The sequence below is a fragment of the Schistocerca piceifrons genome, chromosome 1 (assembly GCF_021461385.2).
Source record: "Schistocerca piceifrons isolate TAMUIC-IGC-003096 chromosome 1, iqSchPice1.1, whole genome shotgun sequence".
NCBI lineage: Eukaryota > Metazoa > Arthropoda > Insecta > Orthoptera > Acrididae > Schistocerca > Schistocerca piceifrons.
Genome location: NC_060138.1, coordinates 1,014,073,341 through 1,014,088,963, shown reverse-complemented (window position 1 = coordinate 1,014,088,963; position 15,623 = coordinate 1,014,073,341). Strand labels below are relative to the sequence as shown.

General features: G+C 42.1%; 1 protein-coding gene across 1 annotated transcript in view; it reads left to right on the top strand.

Moving 5' to 3' along the window:
- Window positions 1-15,623, top strand: part of LOC124795546 (NEDD8 ultimate buster 1-like) — a 135,434-nt gene that overhangs the window by 54,001 nt on the left and 65,810 nt on the right. The window contains exon 5 of the mRNA XM_047259622.1: window positions 15,253-15,410. Within this exon, the coding sequence (XP_047115578.1) occupies window positions 15,253-15,410 (158 nt within the window). The remainder of the gene's footprint in view (window positions 1-15,252; window positions 15,411-15,623) is intronic.

Genomic DNA, 15,623 nt, shown 5'->3' with positions numbered 1-15,623 from the left:
GATCACGTGGGTGCTCTCACACGTGGCTCTGCCTTTGATCGTGTACACCTTCCGGGTTACAGGACTGGAGTAGGTGGTGGTGGGAGGGTGCATGGGACAGGTTTTACACCGGGGGCGGTTACAAGGATAGGAGCCTGAGGGTAGGGAAGGTGGTTTGGGGATTTCATAGGGATGAACTAACAGGTTACGAAGGTTAGGTGGACGGCGGAAAGACACTCTTTGTGGAGTGGGGAGGATTTCATGAAGGATGGATCTCATTTCAGGGCAGGATTTGAGGAAGTCGTATCCCTGCTGGAGAGCCACATTCAGAGTCTGGTCCAGTCCCGGAAAGTATCCTGTCACAAGTGGGGCACTTTTGTGGTTCTTCTGTGGGGGATTCTGGGTTCGAGGGGATGAGGAAGTGGCTCTGTTTATTTGCTTCTGTACCAGGTCGGGAGGGTAGTTGCGAGATGCGAAAGCTGTTGTCAGGTTGTTGGTGTAATGGTTCAGGGATTCCGGACTGGAGCAGATTCGTTTGCCACAAAGACCTAGGCTGTAGGGAAGGGACCGTTTGATGTGGAATGGGTGGCAGCTGTAATAATGGAGGTACTGTTGCTTGTTGGTGGGTTTGATGTGGACGGACGTGTGAAGCTGGCCATTGGACAGGTGGAGATCAACGTCAAGGAAAGTGGCATGGGATTTGGAGTAGGACCAGGTGAATCTGATGGAACCAAAGGAGTTGAGGTTGGAGAGGAAATTCTGAAGTTCTTCTTCACTGTGAGTCCAGATCATGAAGATGTCATCAATAAATCTGTACCAAACTTTGGGTTGGCAGGCCTGGGTAACCAAGAAGGCTTCCTCTAAGCGACCCATGAATAGGTTGGCGTACGAGGGGGCCATCCTGGTACCCATGGCTGCTCCCTTTAATTGTTGGTATGTCTGGCCTTCAAAAGTGAAGAAGTTGTGGGTCAGGATGAAGCTGGCTAAGGTGATGAGGAAAGAGGTTTTAGGTAGGGTGGCAGGTGATCGGCATGAAAGGAAGTGCTCCATCGCAGCGAGGCCCTGGACGTGTGGAATATTTGTGTATAAGGAAGTGGCATCAATGGTTACAAGGATGGTTTCTGGGGGTAACAGATTGGGTAAGGATTCCAGGCGTTCGAGAAAATGGTTGGTGTCTTTGATGAAGGATGGGAGACTGCATGTAATGGGTTGAAGGTGTTGATCTACATAGGCAGAGATACGTTCTGTGGGGGCTTGGTAACCAGCTACAATGGGGCAGCCAGGATGATTGGGTTTGTGGATTTTAGGAAGAAGGTAGAAGGTAGGGGTGCGGGGTGTCGGTGGGGTCAGGAGGTTGATGGAGTCAGGTGAAAGGTTTTGCAGGGGGCCTAAGGTTCTGAGGATTCCTTGAAGCCCCGCCTGGACATCGGGAATGGGGTTACCTCCACAAACTTTGTATGTGGTGTTGTCTGAAAGCTGACGCAGTCCCTCAGCCACATACTCCCGACGATCAAGTACCACGGTCGTGGAACCCTTGTCCGCCGGAAGAATGAAGATGGATCGGTCAGCCTTCAGATCACGGATAGCCTGGGCTTCAGCAGTGGTGATGTTGGGAGTAGGATTAAGGTTTTTTAAGAAGGATTGAGATGCAAGGCTGGAAGTCAGAAATTCCTGGAAGGTTTGGAGAGGGTGATTTTGAGGAAGAGGAGGTGGGTCCCGCTGTGACGGAGGACGGAACTGTTCCAGGCAGGGTTCAATTTGGATGGTGTCTTGGGGAGTTGGATCATTAGGAGTAGGATTAGGATCATTTTTCTTTGTGGCAAAGTGATATTTCCAGTAGAGAGTACGGGTGTAGGACAGTAAATCTTTGACGAGGGCTGTTTGGTTGAATCTGGGAGTGGGGCTGAAGGTGAGGCCTTTGGATAGGACAGAGGTTTCGGATTGGGAGAGAGGTTTGGAGGAAAGATTAACTACTGAATTAGAGTGTTGTGGTTCCAGGTTGTGTTGATTGGAATTTTGAGGTTTTGGAGGGAGTGGAGCTGGAAGTGGGAGATTGAGTAGATGAGAGAGACTGGGTTGGTGTGCAATGAGAGGAGGTTGAGGTTTGCTGGAAAGGTTGTGAAGGGTGAGCGAGTTGCCTTTCCGGAGGTGAGAAACCAGGAGATTGGATAGTTTTTTGAGGTGGAGGGTGGCATGCTGTTCTAATTTACGGTTGGCCTGTAGTAGGATGCTCTGAACAGCCGGTGTGGACGTGGGAGAGGAAAGATTAAGGACTTTTATTAAGGATAGGAGTTGACGGGTGTGTTCATTGGCTGAGTTGATGTGTAGGTGAAGGGTTAGGTGGGTGAGGGCAATGGATTGTTCAGTTTGGAACTGGTATAGGGACTGATGGAAAGAAGGCCCCCCTGCAAAACCTGTCACCTGACTCCATCAACCTCCTGACCCCACCGACACCCCGCACCCCTACCTTCTACCTTCTTCCTTCTTCCTAAAATCCACAAACCAAATCATCCCGGCCGCCCCATTGTAGCTGGTTATCAAGCCCCCACAGAACGTATCTCTGCCTACATAGATCAACACCTTCAACCCATTACATGCAGTCTCCCATCCTTCATCAAAGACACCAACCACTTTCTCGAACGCCTGGAATCCTTACCCAATCTGTTTCCCCCGGAAACCATCCTTGTAACCATTGATGCCACTTCCTTATACACAAATATTCCACACGTCCAGGGCCTCGCTGCGATGGAGCACTTCCTTTCACGCCGATCACCTGCCACCCTACCTAAAACCTCTTTCCTCATTACCTTAGCCAGCTTCATCCTGACCCACAACTTCTTCACTTTTGAAGGCCAGACATACCAACAATTAAAGGGAACAGCCATGGGTACCAGGATGGCCCCCTCGTACGCCAACCTATTCATGGGTCGCTTAGAGGAAGCCTTCTTGGTTACCCAGGCCTGCCAACCCAAAGTTTGGTACAGATTTATTGATGACATCTTCATGATCTGGACTCACAGTGAGGAAGAACTTCAGAATTTCCTCTCCAACCTCAACTCCTTTGGTTCCATCAGATTCACCTGGTCCTACTCCAAATCCCATGCCACTTTCCTTGACGTTGATCTCCACCTGTCCAATGGCCAGCTTCACACGTCCGTCCACATCAAACCCACCAACAAGCAACAGTACCTCCATTATTACAGCTGCCACCCATTCCACATCAAACGGTCCCTTCCCTACAGCCTAGGTCTTTGTGGCAAACGAATTTGCTCCAGTCCGGAATCCCTGAACCATTACACCAACAACCTGACAACAGCTTTCACATCTCGCAACTACCCTCCCGACCTGGTACAGAAGCAAATAACCAGAGCCACTTCCTCATCCCCTCGAACCCAGAATCCCCCACAGAAGAACCACAAAAGTGCCCCACTTGTGACGGGATACTTTCCGGGACTGGACCAGACTCTGAATGTGGCTCTCCAGCAGGGATATGACTTCCTCAAATCCTGCCCTGAAATGAGATCCATCCTTCATGAAATCCTCCCCACTCCACAAAGAGTGTCTTTCCGCCGTCCACCTAACCTTCGTAACCTGTTAGTTCATCCCTATGAAATCCCCAAACCACCTTCCCTACCCTCAGGCTCCTATCCTTGTAACCGCCCCCGGTGTAAAACCTGTCCCATGCACCCTCCCACCACCACCTACTCCAGTCCTGTAACCCGGAAGGTGTACACGATCAAAGGCAGAGCCACGTGTGAGAGCACTCACGTGATCTACCAACTGACCTGCCTACACTGTGATGCATTCTATGTGGGAATGACCAGCAACAAACTGTCCATTCGCATGAATGGACACAGGCAGACAGTGTTTGTTGGTAATGAGGATCACCCTGTGGCTAAACATGCCTCGGTGCACGGCCAGCACATTTTGGCACAGTGTTACACCGTCCCGGTTATCTGGATACTTCCCACTAACACCAACCTATCCGAACTCCGGAGATGGGAACTTGCTCTTCAATATATCCTCTCTTCCCATTATCCACCAGGCCTCAATCTCCGCTAATTTCAAGTTGCCGCCACTCATACCTCACCTGTCATTCAACATCATCTTTGCCTCTGCACTTCTGCCTCGACTGACATCTCTGGCCAAACTCTTTGTCTTCAAATATGTCTGCTTGTGTCTGTATATGTGTGGATGGATATGTGTGTGTGTGCGAGTGTATACCGGTCCTTTTTTCCCCCTAGGGTAAGTCTTTCCGCTCCCGGGATTGGTATGACTCCTTACCCTCTCCCTTAAAACCCATTTCCTTTCGTCTTTCCCTCTTTCCTGATGAGGCAACAGTTTGTTGCGAAAGCATGAATTTTGTGTGTGTGTTTGTGTTTGTTTGTGTGTCTGTCGACCTGCCAGCACTTTCATTTGGTAAGTCACATCATCTTTGTTTTTAGATATATTTTTCCTACGTGGAATGCTTCCCTCTATTATAATCATATATATATATATATATATATATATATATTTTTAAGCTCCTTTTATGGATGTATATGTTGGGTTGCAGCAGGTCTGGCGACTGATTATTAGCGTTGTCAGCAAGATTTTATATATATATATATATATATATATATATATATATATATATATATATAAAAAAAAATACAAAGATGAGGTGACTTACCGAACAAAAACGCTGGCAGGTCGATAGACACACAAACAAACACAAACATACACACAAAATACAAGCTTTCGCAACAAATTGTTGCCTCATCAGGAAAGAGGGAAGGAGAGGTGAAGACGAAAGGAAGTGGGTTTTAAAGGAGAGGGTAAGGAGTCATTCCAATCCCGGGAGCGGAAAGACTTACCTTAGGGGGAAAAAAGGACAGGTATACACTCGCACACACGCACATATCCATCCACACATACAGACACAAGCAGACATATTTGCTTGTGTCTGTATGTGTGGATGGATATGTGCGTGTGTGCGAGTGTATACCTGTCCTTTTTTCCCCCTAAGGTAAGTCTTTCCGCTCCCGGGATTGGAATGACTCCTTACCCTCTCCTTTAAAACCCACTTCCTTTCGTCTTCCCCTCTCCTTCCCTCTTTCCTGATGAGGCAACAATTTGTTGCGAAAGCTTGTATTTTGTGTGTATGTTTGTGTTTGTTTGTGTGTCTATCGACCTGCCAGCGTTTTTGTTCGGTAAGTCACCTCATCTTTGTATTTATATATAATTTTTCCCACGTGGAATGTTTCCTTCCATTATATATATATATATATATATATATATATATATAATATATACACACACACACACACACACACACACACACACACACACACACACACACACACACACACACACCCTGATTTTTAATTGATGTGTATGCTGGGTTGCAGCAGGTCTGGCAACTAAGTATTACTGTTGTTAGCAACACCTGCGACTTGTTGCTTCAATGATTATCTTGTTGTAGTCCTTAATCTATGTATGTTAATATTTAAAAGGTAAAATAATTCTGAGCTTTTAAGAGTCTTACCCACAGCAGATTTACCTGGTAGCTTACGGCCATCAGCGGTACTATTCTGGGCTTGTTGCAGGGTTGACAACTTTTTTTTTTTATGTACATACGTACTGTTTAAGTCTTTTATATGTTTGGTCGCAACAGGTCTGACAAACAACCTATCATTATTGTGAACTGTGCTTCCAGTTGTTGGTTTGATTGGGTAGTGACCATAATTTTGGTGTATCCTTCTATGTACATTCTTCCGACGTAAGGTTTGTCAAGACAAGAAACGTTGCTATTTATGATCATTGAAGGGCCGACATTGGTTTCCGATGTTCCGCACCCAACCATAATCTTGTACCTTGTACCTGGGGCGCGTATTCGGGTTGAGAGAGTTGCCTATTCTGAGGCGTGCCACTCGCTATCTGTGTTGGAACCTGCATTGCTCGATCCCCCGGAATTTGGCCTAGCCCTCCCACTCTCATTACTACAAAGGTCACTCCAAAAGAAATGCACACTATTTTTTTTTAATCCATATTTTATTCTACATGTTTGAAAGTTTTACAGTGTGTAGATACATCCTTTAGGAACAATATTTTCATTTCTCCACATAATTTCCATCCCTCTCATCTGCCTTACACCATCTTGGAACCAGCGCCTGTATACCGGCACGGCAAAATTCGGGACCCACCTGTTGGAGCCACTGTTCGGTAGCGTGCACAAGGGAGTCATCATCTTCAAACCTTGTTCCACGAAGAGTGTCTTTCAGTTTTCCAAAGAGATGATAGTCACATGGAGCCAGGTCAGGATTGTAAGGTGGGTGTTTCAGTGTTGTCCATCAGAGTTTTGTGATCGCTCCCATGGTTTTTCGACTGACATGTGGCCGTGCATTGTTGTGCAACAGCAAAACATCCTGCTTTTGCCGATGTGGTTGAACACGACTCAGTTGAGCTTAAAGTTTCTTCAGTGTTGTCACATATGCATCAGAATTTATGGTGGTTCCACTTGGCATGATGTCCACAAGCAAGAGTCCTTTGGAATCGAAAAACACTGTAGCCATAAGTTTTCCAGCAGAAGGTGTGGTTTTGAATTTTGTTTTTTTTTTTTTTTCCCCTTGGGTGAATTTGCATGATGCCACTCAATTGATTACTTCTTCGTCTCTGGTGAAATGATGTTGCCATGTTTCATCACAATTCTTCGAAGAAATTCATCTCCACCTTTCTCGTACTGTTCCAAAAGTTTGCTGCATACTGTTTTTCTTGTTTCTTTGTGAGCCACTGTCAACATCCTGGGAACCCACCTGGTGCACACCTTTTTTAACACCAACACATTCTGTATTCTGCAGGCACTTCCTTCCCCTATCCCAATGTAGCGTGACAATTTGTTCACTGTGATGCATCTGTCAGCAGTCACCAATTCATTAACTCTCTGCACATTGTCTGGAGTGTGTGCAGTATGAACCTGCCGCTGCGAGGACAGTCCTCAGTATTGCTGTGCCCACTTTCACCACGTAACCTGCTTGCCCATCGACTAACTGTACTGCAATCGACAGCAGCATCTCCATACACCTTTTGCAACCTCTTGTGGATGTTTCACACCGTCTCGTTTTCACAGCACAGGAATTCTATGACAGCACATTGCTTCTGATGAATGTCAAGTGTAGCAGCCATCTTGAAGACATGCTGTGATGGCGCCACTCACGGGTACAGGTTGAACTAAGTTTGAAAACAAGTGGGAAGGATGTATCTATACACTGTAAAACTTTCACATGTGCAGAATGAAAACTGTATTTTTACAAAAATGTGTGCATTTCTTTTGGAGTGACCTTCATACTTAATGATAAATCCAGACTTGAGTAGGACCATATCAGACCAGCAGACAGGCACCTTTAATACACACCTACTACAGGGTGTATACAACCCAGGACAACCGGGAGATCCAGGAAAAACTCTGGAATTTTTTCATCCGGGAGAAAACCGGGAAAAACCTGGGAATTTTTCGTTGTTTTAGTTTTCAAGTAAATTTTTGTAGTTTTGACTGGTAAGAATCAATACTCTAACAAAGGATATTACTGTATCCCGTTACTGCAGAATAATACTGCAACAATAAAAACGAAAGTAAAACATCAATTGCAAAGGAAATGTGCCGTATACAACAACAAAACACATTGCTCATACAAGCGTTTGCCAACAAAGGCTTTAGGAAGACTATGCGATGCTTCCTAACAACAAACTGCCTCCGATGAGTGTGACATCACAAATGTTTACTAGATTTGTTTTAACAGTTACAAGCAGGCTCGTGCACATGTGCAGTTGAGTGACATACGAGTGGTACCTTCTCCCGTTTCTGGCTATATAAATGTGGCTGCTGACTATGTAAGCAGTTGCAGCAAGCAGCTAGATGCAACCGGGAAAGATTTTACTGCCGCGCCTGAGCTGCCAGATTCACACATGCGCAATGGGCCTGGATGTATGAGGGGGGGGGGGGGGGGTGTGCCAAATTCATATTCTTGAGGAGAAAAAAACCTTGTTTCACGAAGCGTCTAGCATCCAGCACACATTGGTCTATCGATTACTCGTATGATTTTGATGCGCATCCCTGTTGGTTTTTGAACACACTCTGTAAGTTGATTTCTGAATGAATCATAAGCCACGCGGGGTAGCCGTGCGGTCTGAGGCGACTTGTCACGGTTCACGCAGCTCCCCCCATCAGAGGTTCGAATCCTCTCTCGGGCATGGGGGGTGTCTGTCTCTCTCTCTCTGTGTGTGTGTGTGTGTGTGTGTGTGTGTGTGTGTGTGTGTGTGTGTGTTGGTTGTCTTTCACGTAAGTTAGTTTAAGTTAGATTAAGTAGTGTGTAAGCCTAGGGACTGATGACATCAGCAGTTTGGTCCCACAGGAAAAAAAAAATAAATCATAAGTTGATTTTTGTATGCATACATAGTGTACTTGATGTCTCTGTCAGGGGAATCCTCGTCGCATCTAGAAATAAACTTTCCTGCGGGCAAAAGGGGACCGGGCTATACAAGCTGAGCAGAGTAAAGCCAAACAAGTGAATTCCAATCGCTGTCTGATTATGTTGTTCTTTGGGTTTGCAAATGATCAGCATTCTTATAATTACTAGGGAAATCCATAGATTCAGACTACAAGAGTGGAAATAAACGACTAAGAGAAACAACAGGTAAGAAAGATTACGTATTATCTTCTCGGTGTATCCAGGAAAATGAAATTTTGACAGAAAATTTTTGGCCAGATTGCTACACTAGTAAGGGCCAGTTGTACAGTCCCCTTGTAGCAGTTCCTAAAGTTCTATTCTGGAAGTAGCACGGAAAATGGTGTGTAGGAACATAACAACACCTAACTGGATAATGATCAGGGATAACTAAACCGGTGATTCTGGTAGGGTTAGTAAAGTTAACTGGCAAATAAGTTTTGACAAAGGCAGGAATAGTTCCAGAATTAGTCATGACAAGATTGTTTGTTAGGCCGAGGAAGAAGGAACGGGGACATCACACAAATTAGGGAAGAATATGACGATTTCAAATTTATATAAAAATCTCGTACGACTGCTTTTCGATCTCATGTTCTAGGAACTGGAGCGTGTGAATGAAATATGAAACTATATTCTAACAGAAAGCTTTTTGCATGTGATAGGCCTAATAGGCATTTTATGTTGGTTTTCGTGAATTATATTCTGTCATGATATAAAAATGACCATTTGTGCCAAAACAGTCTCGTTTGTTTGGGGTGTGTTACAATTTCTGAGGTGTTAGAAAGGCCTATTTTGTTTTATCTAGCAGACAGTGACAAAATAGACGTAATCAGATTGAGAAACCACACCAGTCTTGGGTACTATTCGTATTAACTGCTTACACAGTATTAGAAAACGATATTTTGATTTTTCATGTAGCAAAACGTTTGACGAACTTTGATGAGGTAATTGATTCTTTCGCAGAAAGGAAAGCATGCCATGTAAAGCTATAGCAAGATTAGAGAGAAAACAATGCTAGGAGCTGAGGACTGAAGAAATGTGTACTGTATTGTCTGTCTCTTGTCTTTACTGGTTTTATGTATCTTATATTTAATTTTATGTCACCCAAAACAGAAAGTTATTAGCTAACAGGCAAAAAGAGTGAAAATTTTCTGAAGAGTTCTTGTTCTCTTGATTACAAGGGAGCAGGAGAGGCACCACAGGACATTCTAATTTCCACTGCCCTGAATATAGTTTGATGGCATCCGGTACAAAACATACACGTTTCAATTCCGCGGAGCGAAATACAGTGACGTGCAATAGAAGAATGCTGTGTGAAATGGGGTGGCGCTGCACTCTGGCACACTTAAGACCAAATAACATGTCTTACATTTCCTCGAACACACGTTTTATGTAACAGACTCACTATTCAGACAGCTGTGCACTACAAAATGAACGTATTTTTGAAAATTCGCTTTTTTAAAATATTTTACCTCGTATCTCAAATGCTCGAGGGAGGGGGTTGGTTGAGGGGTGGGGGGTGGGGGCACTGTCTTAGTATTGCCCTGGTTCGTAAATATCGTAGATCCGAGGCTGATGCGCAGAGCAGTCTGAGTTATAGTGATAGGGGGGACGTGTGTAGTCTCCAGGTGACCCGTGTTTACATTTAGTGATTTTGCTGTTTCCTCTTCGTTTACTGCTCTTTCGTCAAATGAAAACAAAATGGATTTCTGTTGCCGAGAGCTATCAAGTGAATTAAAATACATTCGCATAATTACGGAAGGCTAATATATGTTATTAGTTTCAAATTTTATTTTATTTTATTTCCACTTTTCTGACAGACGTGCATTAATCGCCTTGTAGAACAATGAAGTTATTTTTGTCAGTTTGCTAAAGAAATTTGGTTTTTATTAATCTTTTATGCTGAGGCAGTCAATGTGTTTGAAACAAAGTGTTTAGTTCCACACTATTGGCTAATTTCAACTGCTTGTTGCATATAAAGTGCACGTTTTCATCTTACAGCACGTATGGCATTATGCCATAATAAAGAATCAAAAATGAGTTAATACAGCACTGGTACTCCAAGAAAATTTACATCCCAAAACCAACACTGAAAAGCTTAATATCAGGTCAAGGCCTACTTCATTGGGAATCTGGACATACAAATGTTCTTCTCTGATGTCTTTTTTCCTTTATGACATAATGTAAGATCTTTTAATGTTTTACACGTACGAACATACAGGCTTCCTGCGTCATAGCAGCTGCCAAAATGCGGAGGCGCCTGTTATCTGGCACTCTCTGACGACTACTGAAACAAACCTATTTCTAACAGGTCACGGGAAAATATTGCGAATGGTGGTTTGAAAAGCGTTACTTTCAAAGTAAATTTCCTTTTACACAAGTTGAACTATGTGCGAGAATGTACGATGAATTTCGTAAATCACAGTGTGTTTCATGACGAGCCATTTAGAAGTATTTCGAGCCCAGATCATCATACGTTCATGTCGCTGTTATGAGCAAATTGATGTAGTGCTACGGGAAGCTCTCTCTCCTCTGCGGTAGCTAATTTATTTGTGGAAAACTTGGAGGACAAGTCACTGGACTCGGCTAAAAGTTTTACTGGCACATTTGTGTGATATGTCCTAAAGTGTAACTCGTGCAAAAAATGTCAACATTATATGTGAAAGCTTAGCTTCTCTTGCAGCTTATTAACCTTAGAGACCAATATTATAAATGAAAGCTGTGCTTTTCTTGTAGCAACACTATTTATATTAATTTAAAACATTAACTTTTCCTGTTTGTGTATCCGCACTACTTAACAGTGATGTTGCTATTAGCTGACTACATCACATGTCCTGTGGTCTGAATATCCGCTGTCTTCGACTAGCAGGATCATGTGACATGAGCTATGACTGGCTTACAAAAGCGCATCGTAATCTTGATTACAATGGTTCGGAAAGTAACATGAGGTGTTTGGTGGAATTCGAATTTATATTTTGGTAAATGAAAATGTACAGCGTACATGTTGCTGCATATCAAAAATCTTTCCAAAATGAGTTTTCTTCCCTAAGTTTCATTTTCTAAAGGGCCGGGAAATTCTACTCCCGTGTATAAAAACATAACCATTCAAAGGATTGATAAGTTTTACAGTTCCTAGGGAAAATATACTGTCAGTTAATAACAAGGAAAAAGTGTGTTTTCATCCGGGAGAAAGTGTATTTTTAACCGGGAAATCCTGGAAAAATCCGGGAACTTTTTTTACCATTCTTATTATGTATGTGACAATATATTTACCTCCAAATGATATTTATGGCTAACAATAAATATGAGTTTGGGATGAAATGTGAAATTCACAACCGCAGTTCTGGAAGTGAGAGTAATTTCCTTATAGGTTGTGCGTGTCTGGCTGGGGTTCAGAATTGTTTTATATTGTGGTGCAGAAGTCTATTACAAGGCATTGGAAGACAATAGGTAGGAAATTAGAAATCCCTGGACATTAAAAAAGAAGTAAAAAGTATGTTATTAGTCACTCCTATACAACTGGCATTAAAATTATAACAGGAAAGCAAATAATGGTATTTTAGATATTGTGCATATGTAGGAAGAATACATAACATTTTTAGGTGACTTAGTCTGTATAGGAAGTGAAATTTAATATATCAAGTTGCTATGTCTGCCAGCAGCAGAGTGTCTGATCTGGCTGGGTACAGAGTTGAAATGAGCTAGGGTGATAGGTATGGGTACATCATTCCTTGCTGCTTTCACTCTTTCAAAGTTTGGTAGTCATAATGGCTTATGAGAGGTGGTGTGCCAGTCTCTCAGCAACCCGTGATAAGTTGTTTTTAATGGGTTAGGGATGTGGAGATGATGATAGCCAGGACACTGGTTGAACATGCTCTGTACTGAGGTAAGTCAGGGCTGCATGGGTGGCATGGAGTCTTGCATTATGCTGTTGAAGGAGAACATCATGGAGACCTAAAAGGCAGAGATTGGCCACACATCAGAAATGTAATGTCTGCTGGCTGTGTGAACCAGACGAGATCATGTTATGTACCCAGTGGCACTCAACACTGTTGAACTTTCCATGTGAATACTTGTCATTCTCCAAATAAGCCATTTATTTATTTATTTATTTATTTTTTACTTGGGTTACCTGACATGGCTGTACAAACCTAGATGGTCGACCGAGTAATGTGCCTGTCCTCAAAGATGCTAGTACTGTGGGGCCATTATGATCCTGCATGACACTGAGTATGCCCTCCTGAACTCATCAGTTCTACGTTCACATGACAGTTCAGAGATCCCGAGGAACATGCGTAGCAGTGTTGCAGAATGATAAAAAAAGTCTCGAGAAGCAACATGTCAAATTTTGATATGTACTGGTAGACATTTCGTGTCAGTATGGGGCTCATGGAGTGCTAATCTTCTGCATTTTCAAGCACGTAGTAAACTTCTTGCCAACTTGACATTTTTTGCTCGCCATTATCATTTTGTTGCAGTTTTAATGATCAGGCGCCTCTTTTTCAGCCACGATCATCTGAAAAACACAAATCATAAAATATTAATAACAAAGTGATATGGAGAGTTGAAATTTAGAAATGAAAATCATAGTAAAGTTAACTTTGACTATATTATTAAGGTACATTTTAACATAAATTCATACAGAAAGTCATGACAATGCGCCCGTACCTAATCAGAGCGGGAACAGAACAGAACAAAAACCAGCGGATGCTAGACAAAAGAATTAGACATAAAAATGACTAACGAAATTAAACAGAGGGTGTACGTTAGCAGGTACATCGATAAGTACACACAGATGAAACTATTAAGACAGGATGTAATATGGAATCTCTGACTCTGTAAATGTCGGAAACAATTATAAAAGCAAAATAAATACTACTAATTAAAAAGTAATACTACAAGTTTTGGTTAACAATTATGTTCAAATTAAACAGGTATTAAACTTATCCTACCTACAGGTAACTGATAACAGTTCCTGAAATCAGTAATGGCGCGCGCGCGCGCACACACACACACACACACACACACACACACACACACACACACAGTAGTAACTACTGCTCCATACAGCAACTGAGTGTTGTAAGAGGAACATCAGTCTTCTCTTGATATTACGCGCAAACATAGAAATAATTTCCATAATTGTCAGTGTAAATAATTTAGCACATGTCATAAATTGTGGCTCTTTATGCCTGTTAAAGCTTGACACATTCCTACTCCCTGTATGTTCCCATTCATAACAAATTTACAGAATACGGTTTCCGAATGTATGTTTGAATGAATGGTTTCCCTTTTATTTTCCTGTTTCATTTGTCTGGTCAATTGATCATTAAAAGTTCTGATTCAAAATAGATTTTAAGCTGTAGCGATGTCAGTCCTGTTCTATTACTCCTTTTCTGTAAGATAGTGGTAAGTAGATTTCCTCTTCTGTCAAAAATTTAAGTATTTCATTAAGAAACTTGATATTTTAGTCCATGACAGTCCAGTCTGCCACTGGATCACGTCCTGTAAATCCCTTAATATTTCTTCGGGGCAGCTGCCTGATATTGACAGGTACTGGGTGCTGATTATTTGTGGCCAAACAACTGTTATTATCTGCACTGCGAAGGCCTTCATCTGTTGGCCTCATACGAAAGTTGCATATGTGTAATCAAACTACTTTGACACTGATGATGGTAGCATGTCCTGAGGTTCTTACTGGGAGTCGAGCTGTGGACTTGCACATATAGACCCAGTCATTGATGCTGCTGCTGCTGCTGCTGCTGCTGCCTAGTGTCACTGTGGCCAGGAGCCAAACCAAAATTGATATCTAGATGGATGTTCTGCTATGTTGCAGTGGAACTATTGGCAGAAATTCTTATTTTGCTGTATATCACATGGTAGGAAGTTCCCAACTGCATTTAATTGGAAACATTAGTCTATGTTTATTAGATTATCTTCTGTGTGGATAAGACAAAACTGAGGTCATAATCTTTATCTTATGTATCATGCAGTGTCTTGTACTAAGCCAGTGCTCTGTTATTGCAGATTTATTTGGATAAATTTAATCTGAAATACTAGAGCTTTGCCTTAGTACACTACACCTCGTGAATTATGAGAGGACAGATTACATCCTCACTTTCATCATTCTGGGATTCAGCCAGTGCTCTGCTGATAGCGTTGAGCAGTTTTCTTGAAGAAATTATGTGAGGTTTACAGAACATGGTACACCTGCAGACCCAAGAACCATATATTGTACAAATGTGGTGGGAAAGACTGAAGAGTTACAACTTGTCAATGATGGTATGCAACAATGTGTATTGTTTGATACAGTGGGTATGCAATCGTATGAATAATGTCATTGAGGGGGATAAAACAGTTTAACTTTAGTAATAAACATTCTTGCCTCTGTCTTGAATAAATTGATGGGCAAGTGTAAGCAATATACCTACTGGAAAACACGATAAAGGTAAAGAAAATTCTGCAACTATCATTCTGTTTAATTTGTTTCATCTCCTGGTAACAGTTTTTCACTTTGGCACCAGTATAATCTTGCGCATACTTATAATATATTCTTTACCCACTGTTATTTTGCATTATATTGTAACCTGTTATTGTTTTCTGTATGTAATTTCAGTAACACTTAGTTTTTGTTTCATCAAATACTATCTTAGCTATTACAGTTGAGTGGTTCTCTGTATGCCTAGTATTCCTTGTTCTTTTTTGAAATGACTTCTGCTTTTGATTGTTTTTCATAATATTTCATTGCTACTATTAAAATGTCCCATTGTTAATTTATCTGTAATTTCAGATAGCTGATCAGTCAGGCAACATGCTTAAATTGCCAGCTTCAGAACAAAAAGCTTTGATTGTAGCAATGTCTCTACATGAGAAAGGTAGAGCTGCAATGAAAGAGTCAAATTATTCATTGGCATTGTTGTTACTGCTAGAGGCTGACAGGGAATTTAGGTAATATTGCACCTGTTTTAAATTTTTTATCATGCAACTGCTGTAAAAATGAATGATATTTGTGTGATAACTCACACAGTAATAAGGTAATATTATAAGTACTGCTTCATTAACTTAAGCTAATGCTTTGGAACAAGCCAGTTGTCTTTGTACATAGCTTAAAAGTTATTTTCTTTCCAGCAGTCTGTGTTTGCTTACCTGCTTGCATGTTTG